This window comes from Micropterus dolomieu, linkage group LG07 (assembly GCF_021292245.1).
Source record: "Micropterus dolomieu isolate WLL.071019.BEF.003 ecotype Adirondacks linkage group LG07, ASM2129224v1, whole genome shotgun sequence".
In the NCBI taxonomy this organism is placed as follows: domain Eukaryota; kingdom Metazoa; phylum Chordata; class Actinopteri; order Centrarchiformes; family Centrarchidae; genus Micropterus; species Micropterus dolomieu.
In genome coordinates this window covers 14,236,238-14,254,303 of record NC_060156.1, presented here as the reverse complement: position 1 = coordinate 14,254,303, position 18,066 = coordinate 14,236,238, and the positions used below count along the sequence as shown (strand labels likewise).

The window sequence follows — 18,066 nt, the reverse complement described above, 5'->3', positions numbered from 1 at the left end:
AAAAATGCTTCAAACAGAGATACATTTTATTCAAGAAAACAGTCACTTATCAAGAGGTATCAAGAGGAATATCGCACCATGTTGTAAACTTAAACTTTCCATATGTTTGAGGCTTTATTTCCCACAGGTTAAAGTATTAACTCCCAAAACAAAGTTCTGTAATGCACTGACTGCAAGCAATTAAGAGTCTAAGTGTATCACAGAACTTTATTTGGAAAGCCACAGTGCCACCTCATAGGTTTGTCCTTGTGCAGAACCTTATCCTCCTCATGACTGGGTGTTCCTGTAACCTGTTGTAAGGCACAAAAACCAAGGAAAACAGGACACCAACTTCTCTTTTTTCACTGTATTGACTTCAATGCAAAACATATACAATTGGTGTCAATTGAATAAGACTATAGAAGAAGAAGTAGTGAAGAAGACTTGAAGAGTTGAAGGGGGCCTACAGAAAGGCTTGCTGTGGTGGGTCCTCCCTAAAATCACACAGGTAAAACAGGCCAGATGCAGTCTTTTTACACATTGTCAGCTCTCTACAGAAACAATTAAATGGCAAAATATAATTTGGGTGTAGTTGATTCTGTAGTAGCTACACCCCACCAAAAATGACCCTAACATGTTTTTACTTACCTCTTTAAGCTTGAAGAGCTGTTTGAAGTTTCCAGTATTGGTCATATCTTTAACTGCATTGGAATGATTTCACTCCTGTGCCAGTGTATCACTGATTATACCTGTTGAGCTTTAAAGCTTTCTGAATTGAACAGGCTCTGTCATATAAGCTATTCACCACATGTAGATAGATATGATAGTAATGAGGAAGGTGCAGAAGGCCAGCTGAGCTCCAGGAGTATTAAGAGCTGCCAGTTTGAAGGTAGTTAGGGCACTTGCCTCTTTAACAGAAAACAAGTGACAGCAACTTTAGAAGTGCAAAATAATGCAAACCACAAACACTGTCAAGTCTTAAACACCATCTTGACATCTGTTTACACAAGAAGTAGTGCTATGATAAAGGAAAGAGTAAGTTATGCAAGTCATACTGTACCTGATATAGGTAAACTCAAGGCACCAGCTGCAATCCAACACGAGGGGCAAGTAGTCTGGACCATAAAATGCAAAAGCAGAAAGCGATCTAAGGACATTGCAGTCCATGGCTGGATTCACAATGCAAACGCCTGTTTTCACTGCGGTTGGTGTCCGTCTGCGGACTTGCAGCGCTCTGATCGAAAGGTGGCTACCGCCGCTTTTACCTTTTCTTCCCCCAGTCCTGTGCAGTTCACTATATGCAGCTGGAAGAATGTCGACGTGGAGCTGCCAAACGTGAACGCGTGCTCATGAGCGCGCACGAGGGAAAAAAAAGAGGCTTTTTTAGTGTAATTTCACGCAGTGGCACACTGAGCTGCACTTTACTGTGAGGTTCTTCACAGATAGGTGATACAGCCAGGACTAAGTCTGTCTTATTACCTTGACACATTTCAAAAAGAACTTAATTACATCTCGATCCGACTTCTTACTTACGCTGAAGTGTCAAATATAATTAACGCTGAGGATTTCTATAAACGTAACAACTTTCTTAAAGACTTGGCTTGACTGAGAGCGAGTTTTTTATTCTGAGAGTACAGCATATTTGCATTTGTGTAACGTTACACCATTGTTGAGAAAAGTATCTGGCCTACTTTAGTCAACATGTTACTTAAGAAAAAGCACAAGAGTATAATTAATATAGGCTACTTAAAGCAAAAGTAGCCTACTCATTACAGACAATAGGCTACCTTTTTTCAATCTATTAAAGTAGCCTGTATGGCTATTATTGGATTCTCATTACTGATGCATTAATGTTTAAGTAGCTAAATGTTGTGGAGCCAATTTTAGCCACTGTATTTACTGTTGGTTTGATTAATCTATAGCATCAGTGGTGGAACTAATATTCAGACCCTAGTAAAAGTAGTGATACCACAGTTTAATAATAGTCTATTACAAGTAAAAGTCCTGCAATCAAAACCTTACATTAAAAAAATTTATACAAAAGCTGTATCAGCAACTTAGCCTATAGAAAGTATGGAAAATAAAGTAGGCTACTTACTATGCACAGAATGGTTTTATTAAGAGTTTATTAACTTGCTTAGCATCACTCAATTCCTGGAAGCCTATGGGATCATCATTATGTCATATGATGACATAGACACTCAACAATTGAGCCATGATAGCCTTATATTGTTGTTTGACATAATTTCAGACTACACCAAATATTTAAACAGGTTCTGGCAAAGGCATTTATTAAGTTCAGACTCTGGGAAAGTGGGAAAAACAGTAAAATTCCCCATAACTGCTGTATCTCTGAACTATCTCTTTAATCAGATCCTGAACATGCAGTCTATGTGATCTGCTTTTTAAAAAATGAATGTGATGTTTTTTCACTTCCATTCAATGATCCTCCCCTGAAACAGTTTGGAGGCTGTTCTTTAATAAATAGCAATAAAACTGTTCATTATTGTTAGTACACCAATAAAATCCAATTAACATAAGCTTGAACACTACAGATACCTGCACTACATTTTGTTGCTAAGATGTCTGCACAGTTACAAAAATAAAAATTTGAATACAATAAGTAACCATTAGTTTCAGCCTTATACAAAACAGTTAGCTCCACCTGAAGCAACTAAATGAGTAATGATAATGTGTAAAAATTAGGTGCCATTTTTTTGCGCACGTATTTTTCTGAGTAGGCTACTTTTACTTGTATCCTATGCAATTTACTTTAAAATACATTTTCCTGATTATACTTACTTTTAATTAAGTAGGCTCACATTTTCAATGCAGGACTTTTACTTATAGCAGAGTATTTTTTACAGTGTGGTATAATTACTTCTTTTTAAATTTGGATGTGAATCCTTCCCCAACCACTGTCCACGGGACATTAGGGCCCCAGGGCGTCCAGCGCCACTCCGGGGACTGTAACCAGCAGGGGGCGCCATGCACCAGTCAAAACTCTTCAGATGACTGAGTTAAAATAGAAAAAGCAAGGTGTTTTTTTTTAGTGAAGTAGGCTACATATTTGCTGGCTTACGCAGTTACAAATGTAAAATTGATGCATACATAAGATTCCGGTTCCTAATATTTTAGTGACTTTTCAGACAGAGTGACAATCAGTAGGAGCCTGCTAAAAGTTTGTTTTATCAATTTAATGTATTTATAATCATGTGTAGCCCACGATCATTTATGAAGGTTACCCGAATACAACTTTCACATGATTATGTTGTGTAATGTTTTTATTTGGTAACCAGTGTATTAAGTGGCTATGTCCTCTCTCCTCTCCTTGCTTAGCCTGGCTGGCTCCACGCGCATGCACACGCGCACACATTACCGAATCGCCTCATAGGCCGGCGCGAGGGGGACGATCCCGGCGCCGCAGCTCGGTAGGCAGGGCCATCATTTCCGTGATCTTCATTAGATTTAAAGGAAGTAGTCTTTCCTACAGCTCAGCTGCTGCGACGGACTCTATCGGCTACGGACCGCTCGCCATTTTAATCTGGCAATTTGAGGAATTACACACATTTATTAGTCACAAGGAGTTTCTTTACGGCGAGACAGAAATGGAGGTGATGCATTCCACTCAACAGGTAAACAGAGTATTTCTTAAAAACAACCACTAGACCAGATAAACCGGCTGACATTGACTATTAACTTCCCGTTTAAAGCCTACGATCTGATAGGCAGACATGGACGTGTTTATAGTTCAGGTAAACTTTTTAATGTTTGCCAGTGGGCTACGCGTTGACAATGTGGTGATGGCGTTGTTACGAGGTTATAATGTAGAAATAACAGCTTCAACGTGGAATAGGCCATACAACAATAGACCTTGAGCCTAGCTGTGTTTAAGAGATATTAAGGTTGCCCTCTGTACCACTTTCAGTTCTGCAAGTCATTCAGTTGTGACGTTTGTCCACGAAAGGAAATTACTGTAAATAAAATCCATCTTATCGAAAAACACTCTGGACACTGTCTTAGTGTCTGAGCTGTTACTCTGAATAAAATAACATTATTTCTTTCATCCTGACCTGTTTGTTAAACAGAAAACCGAGACTCTAGACATTCTCGTAACTGCTCCCCTCCCCTCTCCTCCCCTCCCAACACGTGATATCATATCTGACATAGACAAGCTCATTCATTATGCATGATTTCTTTAAAGACTTGTTTCCCCCGTTATGTTCATAAACATCGAATTAACCTACATGTTGAACTTTAATTTAATTATTATTCATGACGTAAGGCCTCACTTCTTTAGTGTTTGGTTAAACCTGCCATAAGTAAGGGTCAGTGGAAGTACATAGTTGACTGATGAGGTCTGTTTTGGAACATGTGTGTTTCATCATCCTCACTGAATTGTGATGAAAGAAGGTGTAATAAACCATTTGAGTCAGGTCCCCTTTGAGGCCCTTGTGAAGCTAGCTGAAGAGAAGTAAATGAACAACTCATCACACACCTCTTTCACCCATAGCCAGAGGAACCATTAGCTATTTGTAAATCTGTATGTGTTTGACATATGTTTTCTGGTAATTGGGAGATGTGTGTCTGTTCTGCATATTTTGTCTCTATTTTAAGCTGAAGGCATACTGGCTGGCTTGTATAGCTGTGAAGCTGTGTATTATGTGGCAGAGACGTCTGGGAAATCCAAGTAATTTTACGAGCCAGTTTCCTTGTTCTGGTGCCAATCCATGTCTTGTGACAGCCACGTTACTGATACTATACTGATAACCTGATCTTAAACACACCCACATTTATGCAGTTTGGAGTTAGTACAGGACATGAGCTATTGTTTGATAAATCACTTGACAGTGAAAGGGCTCACTGAACTTTCCCTTCTTTTAGGCAACAGACCTTCTTTAGACATTGGGATTGTTTTTTAAGCGACTCGTATGACTTGTCTGATGAGCTTTTAAGGTGTGACCAACAGACAGGAGTGTGGTTTTTGTAGTTTAGAAAAACACTGATGACCTCAGTAAATGTGTTGAGACATCCCACAGTTATTTTAGGGCACTTCCTTGTTCCTACAGAAGCCATAATTCCCAGTTGTGTGCTCACCTCCTAGTCGATGAATATGACTTATAGTAGGTAGCTTTAGTAATGTGTAATCCGTCAGTGGTCATGCTTCTGATGCAACACTGAGGCAAAGAGGTTTAGTGGGTTCTTATTTTGCAGTGCCACAGTTGCAGTCAGAAAAACTGTGTCAACAATGTCTTAAAATATGTACAGATGCTTGTTTGCTATTATTATTAGTGTATAAAGATAACACATTTTCCTCGAATAAAAAAATCAAAGGAGAAAACCTTGTACAATATTTTCTCAGTATCACATCCTCTTTATTGTGGATTGTTCTGCTTTGTGCTTTATTTCCCTTCGATTCCCTCTTGGCTTCCTCCAGGCTATGTCTGTTCTGGCCATATGACCGACTGCAAGCATTTGGAAGCCTAACCCATAAATTATGTTTACACCCAAATCTGAGAAACAAATGTCACATGTCCAGACATTTTCTTGTGAACCAGTAATTTGGGCTTATGCAACATCCATAGTCCTTGTGAAATGGTTTCCTTCTGTAAATAAGTTCTGGTGAAAGCAGCACAGTTTATCTTTAGACATTCTTGTTTAAAAAGGCTAATAACATTCAGCCTGTGAGTAGAAATCTACAGGAAACAGTATTAAAATATCCTCACAGTTGTTAGCCCGCTGTGCCTAAACGTTCTGTGGTGTCAGCAGCACTCAACTTAATGTGTAAATACTAAATGGAGGACAAACGTATTTGTGCAGGGTTGGGACAGGAAATGCCAAGGTCAGTTATCAACAGTTAACAAAAAAAGATATTTAATTCCACCCAGCAACATATCTACAGCCTCATATTCCTAATTTGGGACCGTGGTATCATTTTTTTTTTTTTATCAATTATAGATGTACATTTAACTTCCTGATTTTATAAATGCTGTAAAATATCAAATTAATGTATGTGCTCTAACTCATTTAGACCTAAACTGTAAAATGAATCACTTAAGCAAAAACTGAGTTTGAGAGTGTGCGCCCTACTTGTTTGGCTTGAAACTGATGAATTCACACCTCAAGGTAATTGGATGGGTAATGATCACTTCCCTTGGAAAGAGTATCAAGTGAGGATACGTGTCTTCTGCTGGTGTATGGTGGCAACAGGGGAAATAGAGAAGTACATCTATTATTCATGCAGCTTCTCCCCCTTGACATTAGTGCCAGTGTTGTTGTCAGTGAACAATCACTGAGGGACAGGGTGTGGCGGGTGCAGCAGCCACGTTCACAGCAGGGACACTCTTCCTTGCTCCAGTGCTGCTCACATTCTCACTGCAGGACAGCATGGCTACGCCTCACAACTCTAAACTGATCTGTGCTTCTCTTTCCAGGACATGAACCTAATTGACATATTGTGGAAGCAGGACATTGATCTTGGTGCCAGGCGCGAGGTGTTTGACTATAACCACCGTCAGAAAGAACATGAGCTGCAGAGGCAGCGGGAGCTGGAAGAAGAGAAGAGGCAGCATCTGGTCCAGGAGCAGGAGAAGGCCCTGCTAGCACAGCTACAGCTCGACGAGGAAACGGGAGAGTACATTCCCCGCCCGCCGACCAGCGCCTCACTGCAGTCGGGTGTCACACCTCTAGAGGTTACACAGGTAAGCGCACGTGGTTGTCATTACTCATGTCAGAGGTGGACCACTCCCACCTCATTTGATAGGCTGTGGCTATGTTGTAGCTAGGGAACCACATCATCTTGTATAATTACAGAAGCACAGGTGGGTCTGTAGTTTTGCATCTGTGTATTCTGCTTTAGAAACAACTCTTCAGAGACCCATGCTATAAATATAAAATCACACGCTGTTTTTAAAACATGGTGTGCCACAATGGATGCTAGGTGGTAAATCTGAATTTGAACCTTTCTTACAGAATGTCAGCTTCACAGAAGAGACTGGTGATGCCATGTCATTTGATGAATGTTTGCAGCTCCTGGCAGAGACATTTCCTGTAGAGGAAATTGAGGTAAGAACATGAAATTATTACCACAGATGTGACAACATAGCTTGCAGCCTTTAACATGACTTTTAGCGGCATTAAAAAATCACTATATTCTTGTGTTTGTGTGACAGAACACCTCAGTTTGCCTGGACACAACTGCTGTTTCAGTACCCCTGGCTTCCCCAGAGCAGACAGTTCCTTTGCAGGCCACCCTCTCCCCATGTCCACTACCACCAGCACCGCCACCACCACCACCACCACAGAGGATGTCCCTAGATTTGGAGCAGGCCTGGATGGAGCTTTTGTCCCTCCCTGAGCTGCAGGTATAATACATGGATTCTACCCTCTCAATAGCATGGTGGTTTGCGTTGTGGAATAAATACCCAAAGAATGCATCAATGGCTGGAGCCCGGCATTAGAGGACAAACACTTTTTTGTTTGCTGTATGAGAATGGGGTCTCATATATGTGAGACAGGTGCACCAGGCTCATTCCACTGTAATTAGGTTTCATTGTTGAGACTATTTAGAGAACTGAGGAGATGGGCTTTCGAGATGTGATGCAGTTTATATGATTAGCAGCCACTAGCTTCATCTAGCAGAACATGACAACATCATGTTCAAAAAGGGGTTGCAGTATTAAAACCATAAATCGCTGGCAACAATGTGAATATTTGTTCACTGTGGGTTTTTTTCAGCAGCTGCTTTATCAGTTTTGTTTCAAGGCAGCTTGTATTTGCATTAGCTGATGGGTGGAGCAGTGTGCCATTTGTTGCCTTTACCTCTCACTGTGTGTCAGAGTGGACTGCACTAACAACCCTGACCATACAGCTTACCATCAAGCAGCAGTGCATCAGTTGCGCTGGCAAGCTGCTAAGACCAGATACTTTGGAGAAACGGGGATTGTGTGAGTTTCAGTTCTTGTTAGCTGCTGTGTGAACTTTTGAATGTTGACGTCTAAGCAATAGCAAGCCGGGAGATTGGTATTGGTGATTGCTGGTCATTTTATGTTTGAAGGCGAACAAATTTCATCATATACATCCCTAATTTCAATGTTTATGTTTTGTATGAGGGTGATGTCATTTTGAAAATGTGTAAAGTGGATTCCATTTTATGGAGATTGTTGAAGCCACTGTAGGTTTAGAGCGCATAACAAAAACATACGTTTATAAATTCACTCTCATTTTGGAATTAAACTTGTGAAACCCTTACGTTTCATGGAAAACAGTTGGAAACTTGTACTGTATTATGTCGATTGTATTTATTTTAATCGTTCTTAATCTTTTTCTTCTAGCAATGCCTGAACATGCAAATGGAGGATACACTGGAGACCACAACATACCCTCTTCCAAACAGCCCAAAAGTACAGAATCCAAACTACTCTTTTTACCCCACGACCGATCTCACAGACGGGGTAACAAACAATGTAAATGTCAGTCCTGCAGAGTTTGTGAATACCTTTGATGGCTCTGTTCCCAGTATGGCCCCACCAGACAATCTCAGCCAGATCAAAGTGAAAGCTCCTCAGTTAAATACTAACTTTAGTGCAGAAAGTTATTGTGACGTATTTTACCCCAACGCCATTCTGGAAGAGAGCAGTGGTCAACATGGCCTTGAAGTAAATGAAAGTAACACCAAGTCTGATATCCCAAACAAGCCTCCCTTCATACCAGTGGACCTTTTTAGCCTCTCACCTGAAGATGAATTTGAAAGAGGCAAACAAAATCTGATGGCAGAATTGCCTGACTCAGATTCAGGAATCTCTTCAAACACAAGTCCAAATGCTAGCTCACCTGGGAAGTCTGTATATGAAGAGGGGTCCTTTCTTTATAGCGATTCAGACATGGAGGAGATGGACCAAAACCCTGGAAGTGCAGAATCTGACTACTCAGAGATGTTCTCACTCAATTTCCAACCGGATGATCTTACACCATCTGCTTTATCTGTAGTAATAGGGCAGCCACAGCAGCAGCAGGAAAAGAAACCCAAACAACACAAGACAAACCCTGCAGAAGAGATTGGCCACGACAGTGCTCCCTTCACCAAAGACAAGCGTAAGAAGCGCTCTGAAATGCGTCTCTCCAGAGACGAGCAGAGGGCCAAGACCCTCAACATTCCTTTCACTGTATCTATGATTATCAATCTGCCTGTTGATGATTTCAATGAGATGATGTCAAAGCACCCACTGAACGAGGCCCAGCTGGCCCTGGTCCGAGACATACGCCGTCGGGGCAAGAACAAGGTAGCTGCCCAGAACTGCCGCAAACGCAAGATGGAGAACATAGTGGGCCTGGAGAGCGAACTGGACTCATTGAAGGATGAGAAGGAGCGTCTGCTGAGCGAGAAGAGCCAGAACATCACAAACATGAAGGAAATGAAGCAGCAGCTCAACAGCTTGTACCTGGAGGTCTTCAGCATGTTGAGAGATGAGAAGGGGAATACCTACTCCCCATCAGACTACTCCCTCCAGCAGTCAACAGACGGCAGCATCTTCCTCGTTCCCCGCGTTAAAAAGACTTTCAAGAGCGAAGACAAACACTTATCTTCTTTGTAATATGGTACTGCATTATCATTGTAATACTATGCAATAACTTTCTAGACGCTTTAAAGCATTAGTAGCTCAGCAGGACTATTGTATAGTTTTTGCTCACTTCTCTTGAATGTTAATATTTTTGATATTTTACTTCTTTTGTACTCCGATACCCACAGATTCTTTAACCAATATTATTTGTAAATATATACATTACTTGCTTTTGAGATTGACAGAACTGTTACTGTATGTGTGTGTATATATTGTATAGATATATCTGTATGCTAATGATTGTTTCAATCATTGTTACTTATATTTTATATAACTGTCCCTTTATGATTTGCTGCCCAGGTTTTTTTAAAATCTTGACTTCTGTGCTTTTCAATAAACTATTCATACAGCTATATAGCCGCCTGTTTTCTGAAAACAGAACATTGTGTGGTGTATAACGGCCCCAGCCTGCAAAAGATTGATGCCAGATGGATATATAATTTAAGGAATGATTACATAACTTACCACATGTTCAAGTCAGTTCTCGACTTGAAGGCTCTACCAAAAAAAATAAGAACGGAATATTGAACTGAAACAAGTATTATTGGCTTACACAACTTTCAGAATCTGCTTTTTATTAGAGCAAGCATGTTTATACAGTAACCTAAATCTTTTAATACTGCGAAACTCCTGTCGCAAAAGAAATTACATCCACGGCATTCATTGTTACCCAACAAAGAGTACAATTGTTGAGCTACAGTGGAGTATGCTCAGTCTGAACCATGCATGTCAACTTCACAATGGTCCACCGGGCCAGCAAATTCAAAGGTATAGCCCTATGCAATCAGTGTGTGCTCTACGTGCACTTTCACACACAAACACTACCTTTGATCACAAGCCCATTTTCTGCTCAAAGTTCAGAGGGGGTGTGGCAAACTAACCTGGGGAGCAGGGTAACAGACTCAAGAATGTCTGTGAATCACGTAAATCAAGCAATCAAACACAGTTGCACAATATAGGCAAACATATATGACTCAGAATATTGCTTTCAGAAAAAAAGCCACTCAAGTCAGGAAAAATGTTTTTATTTAAGATCACAAGGTAGTGTACATATCTTACTGTTGAGCAAACATAGTTTATTGACACTGGTCTGCTTTTGCCAAGCACAGCATTTATTGTGTGTAATAGAGTTGGTCATTCTGGATTACTCTGTAGAAACACTATCATTCAGCTGATTAGCAACATATTAGCAGGAATTGTATTTCCATTTACAGACTGAGTAGACCTGCATGTATGAATACTTTCCAATTAAAATGGATAAAATCAAAATTTATAGCAGGTAATCCATGTGGGTCATATTTCTACTATTGATAGTGTTGATAATGTTTAACACGGACAACCCCTGCCAAATTAAATTTTAAAATATGTTTGATAAGCATAATTAAAAAGTTAAATTTGAAATGCATGTTTAAACCTGCCATGTTAATTAACATACTATACAATTGCTACATCCTCAATACAGTAATTACAAGCAGAATGTCTGCACCTTACAGAATTTCCTATGACATCTCAACTTATCTGGAACTGTCAGGTCGTAATGAAAAATGTTTGGCCTTTGAAGCAAGTCATCTTCCACAGCATGCCAAATATTAGTATTTTAAATACTCTGAATATTGTCAAACCGTAGGATGGTGTCAACATGGGTTTCCTCTCCGTTGACAGTATGTCTTCCATATGTTAATTTGACTGCCTGTCATATAATTAAGAAATCATTTACCTTTTTTTGGCATATGTTCCTGAGATTTATGCAGAGGATTCGACCTCCTCAGAACTTGTAGAGGTTTCATGTTGCTTTAAAACTGGCCTTATTAAAGAATATAAATAAAGAAGTATAAATGAAACAGTTTTCTATATAATCGCCTTTTCTAAAAAAGTCCTTTTCTATAATGTTTACATTGTTCTGCTTATTTACAAATGTTGTGAGGAGGATTAACAAGTACGATTTCCATACATCTAACACTGCATGATATTCATGATAGTTTGGCACGATTATATACACACACACTCAGTGGCCACGTTATTGGGTACACATGTACAATCTAATGCAATCAATACAACTGCTGTAAAGTCTACTTTTATGATGCCTAGTTTGGTTGATTAAACTACATGTTTTAGAACTGAGGTCATAGTGGTGGTGTTGTACTGGACTGCATTATATTAAGAGGTGTTTCTAATATTCTGCCCCCTCATGTATATAAATAGGGAGGACAAAATATTTGAAACACCTCTTAATGAATGTAGTCAAGTACAACACCACCTTTAACTGTGGCCTCAGTAATAAACAGTTTGCATAGGTCAACAAAAACAGATTCAAATCTTTGTAAAGGCAAAATGTATGGCAGAGCTGTTGTATTGAATTGTGATACATTGTACAGGTGTACCTAATAAAGTGGCCACTGAGTATAAATTGTGGTTCTTTTCGTAGGAGCTGGATAATATATTGTTTACCCAAGTGTTTCGACACTATCTGCTTTACCAGAACTATCTGACTGATAGTAAAAGATAATAAACATGGACACATATTTTGCCTTCCAGGGATACCAAGCAGTGTGGTGAAGGTCAAGGGCTGATTCCAGTCAAGTGGAGCAATACCTGATGTCATCCTGCTTGGTTTACCTTAAAAGAACCCTTGCACATTGTATTATCACCATGTGCACTGTTAGATTACAATATGAGCAGCCTTGGATAATATTTTGAAAAAGTCTTACCCATCCAGAACCTTCCATGTTATCAGGTCTTTACAGATTTTCAGCAAGAAGAGAATTCCTCTTTCCACATCTGCAAATCAAGCAAAGTGGTTACTCTTACCTGCTCCATCTTCTTAAGTCAGCTTTTGTGAAATACTCACTCCCTTTTCTTGTTAATGTCTGAAATCTAGCATTTGCGGGTAAAACTGTGGTATCTGACTCAACAGGATCTCCAATGTGTCCAGGAACTAGTCTTTCTTCGCTAGCACCAGCTGCTGGAGGGTTTAGCTAGCATTGAAAGGGAGATAGATGCTCACTACCAGGAACGACACTGCAAGTTTCCTCCACGGGCGTTGTGCTCGATGCTGCCTTCTCCTTTCTCTCTCAAAATGCTGCCTGGTCCACTGTGCTGGGGCTGAAGACGTCCTGTCTGACAGTCATCTGCAATCTTCCACACTAGCGATGCTGAGGGACCAACTGCAGGTGCTCGTGGCTGTTATAATCCTATTTGCTCAACACTGGCATATGTGGTGTATGGGCCCCTGCCCTAGGACTACCCAAAACTCTCTTGTCATGGACCTTAGCACAAGTAAACACAGTATGTATATTTACACACACACACACACACACTATTTTCCCCCCACAGAGGACTTAATACTCCCAAATGAGGAAAAAGTTCTGGACAGACTGATTTGCTAAACTTCAGTCACAATAAGCAGGCAACATATAAAATTAATTACTTGTTTAATCTCTTTCTGAACCAATGACGCACTGAACTTCATGTTACTTTACTACACAATTTTATTCGGTCTTTTTTTTACTAATCAAAATATTCAAACAATCTAGAATGCGGTTTTCTGGGAACAAGATGAGTGAGGGATTCCCTTAATTCTAATCCAGACTGCTTATAATTTGACACTGGTACTACGAAGGATTTACATACTGTGCTTCACATACAAAATCAAAATACACTTGACACTTGCAATTCAGCAATCATAATAACTTCAGAAAGAAAAATAGAGTAATTCTAGCTCATCTGAGGGCCTGATAAAACTATGCTATTTGACAAAAACCAGGTGTAAAGACAAAGAATTAATTAACCAGCAGAAAACTAACTCATATAAAAAAAGGAAAATAAAGATATTAAGATCTGGCTTCAGATAAAAAAAAACAATTTACTATTTACCCCTGATACCATAGGCACAATACACACACTTCAGACGCATAAAAAGGAAAAGTTGCTTAGGGAAACATCTATCACAATTAGGGAAGGGTATCATCTGCACTCATGTCTTGTATATACAGTCCTTCTTCCATAAACTTCTCCGATTTAGCTGCAGTAATGTCTGCCTTGTGTGTTCCTCTAATGCTTTCAGATGACTGCCTCAAAGTAACCTGCAGCTTTCCTGACATTTCCTTTGCTCATCTCCTCGCCTCTCCTGCTAAGAACTGAAGCCTGTTGAATGGATACAGGATAGAACAAATAGTTATTCTGCACTTTCATGGGCTCACTCTGTACTGTGCTACGAGGGTGGTGTGAAACTGAATGCAACTTACCAAAACATGAAATAATTAATATCGCCGTGAGCCATAGCCACCTCCGCCGCCGCCCCCGCCAGAGCTGTAGCCACCTGCAGGTTAAGAATCGGGCACCACAAAATGTTTTACTCTTCAGAAGAAATGATCATGTTATGTCACTCGATGTGTGCTTTTTAAATCTGATCATGATGTGTGGAGTTGGAGGGTAACACTCACCACCATAGGGTCCACCCGAGTTTCTGCCACCAAAGTTATTTCCCTTCATGGGCCCATAACTGGACTGCTGTCCACCATAATTTCCAAAGTCGTTGTAATTTCCACCCCCTCCATATCCTGAAGATGTAAGTGTCAATTTTATGTCTTGATTTCAGGTGTCTAGTAGTGCAACCTTTCTATGAATTACATTTAGCACTTTAGTTTAACAGCAAAATTCTGTACTAAATAAATATTTTACCGCCGTCATTACCCCCGTAACCTCCATCACAGCTGCCACCAAATCCACCACCCTGGTTGCCATACCCTGGACCACCACCTCCATAGCCCCCCCTGCCTCCTCCATAACCTGGTCCTCCACCATAATTTCCTCCTGGACCTATTAATAGTGAAACACAAAGCAAACTTACAACATAACCTTATTTATAACAGTGACATGAGCGGTATTAACAACACACTGTTGTAAAGCACTTCCTAGAGACATGATACAACAGCTCACCATTGTCAAAATCATCGCCATAACCACCTCGTCCTCCTCCGTAGCCACCTGGAAAACAAAGTTAAAATATATTATGCATTAAAACTGTTGCCAATGTCTTTATTCTTGCAACCTTGTCATAGACCACGTCCACACAAATGTCGATTCAGCTGAGAAAAACAATCTCTCTCTGCTCTGGCCTGTGTGGGTCAACATTTCACAAACATGACAACGTGTTTGTCTGCATGGCAGCAATTTTAAAACGAAACGTTTCTGTAGCCACGTATTTTGCATGTTAGTGCGGCTCATCACCTACAGTACATTCCATCTCTGGGATAGATATCTGTTTGTCTGACAACAGATTCCCTTTATTGTGAGTTCAACAGAGTTAAAACACAAAGTAAGTGCTCGTAATTGGAGGCAACAGAGCGGAGAGCTTCACACAGCGTTCACCAAGCTGCGTAACTGGTTTCATCAAATGATTACGGCCATGCATCATTTAGTTGTTTGTCTCACTGACATAAATAGCAAGACATACAACCATTTCACTTTTCTGTGTGGCTGCAAAACTTTGATCTGGAAACCCCGTGACATGTTAACATAACTATCAAATGTACCTGCATTATTGTGGTTCAGGTCAGAGCCACTTTCATGTGGTATGCAAAAAATTCTTACCTCGGCCGAAGTTGCCACCACCTCCATAATTACTACCTCTCCCCATGAAGTTTCCAGATCCTCCACTCCTGCCTTATATGAAGAAAGATTTTAGAGATATTTATAACATCAGTGAACTGTCAGCTACATACAATATATACAATCATGATCAGCGAGTATAACTTTATTCTACATGTGATGGTGTGTTTACCTCTGTTAGTGGATATAGCACTCATTTCCTGTTTTGAGAGAGCTTTCCTGACCTCACAATTGTGGAAGTTGATTGTGTGGAATTTTTGGGCTGTAGGGGAAAACAACACACTTTCATACCACTGCTTGATGTTTACTAACAGCCTTGTTAACTCTAAAGTCTAAACCACCACATACCGACAATTTTGTCTACAGTGTCGTGGTCGTCAAAGGACACAAAGCAGAATCCTCTCTTCTTCCCAGTGGAGCGTTCCTCCATGATGTCAATGCACTCGATCTTTCCATACTTCTCAAAATGCTCCCGAATGTGGTACTCCTCAGTGTCCTCCTTAATTCCACCAACAAAGATCTTCTTCACTGTCAGATGGGCACCTGGTTTATTGGAGTCCTGAAATGGAGTGTATCAATGAGCACAGACCTAACAATAACACTGCTGCATGATCTGCCTTCTGGTCTGGGATTTGTTTACCTCTCTGGACACGGCTCTCTTGGGTTCAACAACTCTGCCATCTACTTTATGAGGCCTTGCTTTCATAGCCTCATCAACTTCCCCTACAGAGGAGTATGTTACAAAGCCAAACCCTCTTGATCTCTTGCTGTTGGGGTCCCTCATCACCTAGAAACAACATGTTACACAATGGTAGGTGAGCACAGTTTAACTGGACAGATAAGTTACTGTTGTTTATTATTATCTGTAGTCCATTTTGTCACAGATTATGATAAAAAAAATATGTACCACACAGTCGGTGAGACTTCCCCATTGTTCAAAATGGGCCCGTAAACTCTCCTCCGTGGTTTCAAAGCTCAGACCTCCAATAAACAGCTTTCTGAGCTGCTCTGGTTCTTTAGCTTCATGGTCCTGTAAAAGCATAACAAAAGCATAACAGTATATTTAATTTCAGCTGTATATAATGTTATAGGAAACTAGTTGTAGCTTAATACAGCATGGTAACGTTATAGCCGGTACTCCTGTAAAAACACCAACATCGTAACTTACTGACAGTGTTTGCACCAGGCCGTAATGTTAACGTACCTGTAATACTAAGCAATCAATAAACTACATTATAGTGTTAATTAACCCTGTGCACCGACAAAACGTATCTTGACTAAATTATATAAGTTGCCTCGCAGCAGAAAAAGAGGCCCGCAATCCATAGTGCATGTTATCACAGGCTGAGTTACCCTGCTAGGTTTGACAGCTAGCGTTAGCTTAGCTGCTTCAGGAATGCCGCAGGTTGACCACTGCGTTATTACCAAAAGCCTCAATAGATTTCGGTTATAACGAGTGATGTGTGTTAAGGAAACCAAACACCATTACCCATTCAATAGTCAACCGAACCAGTAATCCAGCACGGAGCTCTCCGGTGACCACATAGTTAGCTAGCTGTCGTTTTGACAACCTTTAGCTTAGCTGCAGCTTTAGCTCCCGTTTACAGCGCTGAAACTTGAGCTACGCTAAAGCTACAGAAAAGCTACACCCTATGACACAGCACGGTGCATTCCCTCGCCAATGTTACATAGATGCCAAAGGGCAACCGTGGTTTTACTATATTTTACAAAAAAACCCGCATCTAATTTGCAACATTTGCGAGCATCTCACCTCCATTTTGCAGATGTCCGCGGGAGCAGATCTGAGCAGATCACGTGACGAGGACATCAGTGTGGTTGGTTGTGTCCTGCTGATTGTCGGCCCAACCTGGATGATACAACTAAAACTGTAACGCACGATATAGGTGGTTCATGTAAAACAAAACAAAGGCATATGTACATAAAGGACTGTGTTAAGGTATGTTATATATTTTGCAGGCTAACCCTTTTTGCTTTCTGGCTTCATGCAATGAAAAAAGATGATATTATGCGACATCTACTGGTTAAAGGTGGATACGGCATTGGATTTTAACCATGAATTTAACGCAGAAAGAAGTAGAAAATACATTTCCAAGTAGAAAATATGCCATATAAGGTTCGGAAAATACAAACACTGTGGGTCACTACAGACCTGAAGTGCCGTACAATATGGTGAAACTCAACATTTAATTATTGAGACATGAGATTGGGTGTGGATCTATGGTGTGGATTCAACTTGACATTTCTGAACGCAACAGATCAATAAGTAAAGTGGCGACTGTTCTTGTTCAGTGTTGGTAGTTTAACTGGATGTTTCTAGTGAATAGGCATAACAAAAGCCTAATTTAATCTGAATGATCTTTGTAGTGTAAAACCCAAATAAGAATATAAACGTGGGCTACAGAGGCTATTAGTAGAATAGGCTATATGTTAAGAAACGCGAAGAGGCATAGCCTATCTAGGTTAAAGTAAAGAAAAAAAAAACCCACACCAAAAATTTTTTCAAAAGCACTAATGCTTAAAACAGTTTTTGGATGCATCAATTAGTAGGATATATGACATGTAAAACCATCATGTCTTAGGCCTAGTCTGAGTAAGACTGCAGAGAGCACATTTTAGCCTACTATTGGGCCCCTACTACCCTCACCTAGCACCCTCTGCATGAAAGATAAGATAAGATATAGCTACTTGATTGTCCCTGAAAATAAATTTGTTTTGGACTCTCTGTCCCTTCTGCAGCTAAACAAAACAACACAAAAATAACAATAGATAGAGAGATATTGCACAACCCAAATAGCCTACCTTTTGCACAAATTACATATTGCACAACCTGAATAGC

The 18,066-nt window shown here is 40.2% G+C and overlaps 2 protein-coding genes and 1 long non-coding RNA gene across 4 annotated transcripts; 1 reads left to right on the top strand and 2 right to left on the bottom strand.

The window, feature by feature from the left end:
* On the bottom strand, positions 1–1,197 carry LOC123974246. Its single transcript, XR_006825792.1, has 2 exons — positions 1,040–1,197; positions 1–887 (listed from the first exon to the last, which is right to left on the bottom strand). It is a non-coding gene; the product is annotated as an uncharacterized LOC123974246 (long non-coding RNA).
* A 2,257-nt stretch (positions 1,198–3,454) lies between these two features.
* nfe2l2a (nfe2 like bZIP transcription factor 2a) lies at positions 3,455–9,952 on the top strand. The gene is made up of 5 exons (XM_046054808.1): positions 3,455–3,614; positions 6,414–6,680; positions 6,952–7,044; positions 7,152–7,343; positions 8,313–9,952. The coding sequence occupies exons 1-5, from the start codon at positions 3,588–3,590 to the stop codon at positions 9,570–9,572; spliced, it is 1,839 nt and encodes a 612-aa protein (XP_045910764.1). The 5' UTR covers positions 3,455–3,587; the 3' UTR covers positions 9,573–9,952.
* Positions 9,953–10,608: 656 nt separating this feature from the next.
* Positions 10,609–17,091, bottom strand: hnrnpa3 (heterogeneous nuclear ribonucleoprotein A3). Of its 2 annotated transcripts, none has more exons than XM_046054809.1 (11): positions 16,981–17,091; positions 16,117–16,239; positions 15,850–15,996; positions 15,558–15,768; positions 15,382–15,471; positions 15,192–15,263; positions 14,538–14,585; positions 14,280–14,417; positions 14,042–14,158; positions 13,844–13,917; positions 10,609–13,742 (listed from the first exon to the last, which is right to left on the bottom strand). In XM_046054809.1, the coding sequence occupies exons 1-10, from the start codon at positions 17,035–17,037 to the stop codon at positions 13,859–13,861; spliced, it is 1,062 nt and encodes a 353-aa protein (XP_045910765.1). In that variant the 5' UTR covers positions 17,038–17,091; the 3' UTR covers positions 10,609–13,742; positions 13,844–13,858. The 2 variants fall into 2 exon arrangements, with proteins under 2 accessions (XP_045910765.1, XP_045910766.1); XM_046054810.1 differs by having other exon boundaries at positions 14,292–14,417.
* Between the last annotated feature and the right edge of the window lie 975 nt (positions 17,092–18,066).

Bases quoted from the DNA above. Each gene is read 5' to 3' on its own strand.
- hnrnpa3 (XM_046054809.1), bottom strand. From the start codon at position 17,037: ATGTCCTCGTCACGTGATCTGCTCAGATCTGCTCCCGCGGACATCTGC. The intron at 14,418-14,537 runs GTGAGCTGTTGT...CACTATTAATAG, and splicing joins TGGCGATGATTTTGACAATG to GTCCAGGAGGAAATTATGGT. The intron at 14,159-14,279 runs GTAAAATATTTA...TTACATCTTCAG, and splicing joins TTACGGGGGTAATGACGGCG to GATATGGAGGGGGTGGAAAT.
- nfe2l2a (XM_046054808.1), top strand. From the start codon at position 3,588: ATGGAGGTGATGCATTCCACTCAACAG. The intron at 3,615-6,413 runs GTAAACAGAGTA...TTCTCTTTCCAG, and splicing joins TGATGCATTCCACTCAACAG to GACATGAACCTAATTGACAT. The intron at 7,045-7,151 runs GTAAGAACATGA...TTTGTGTGACAG, and splicing joins TTCCTGTAGAGGAAATTGAG to AACACCTCAGTTTGCCTGGA.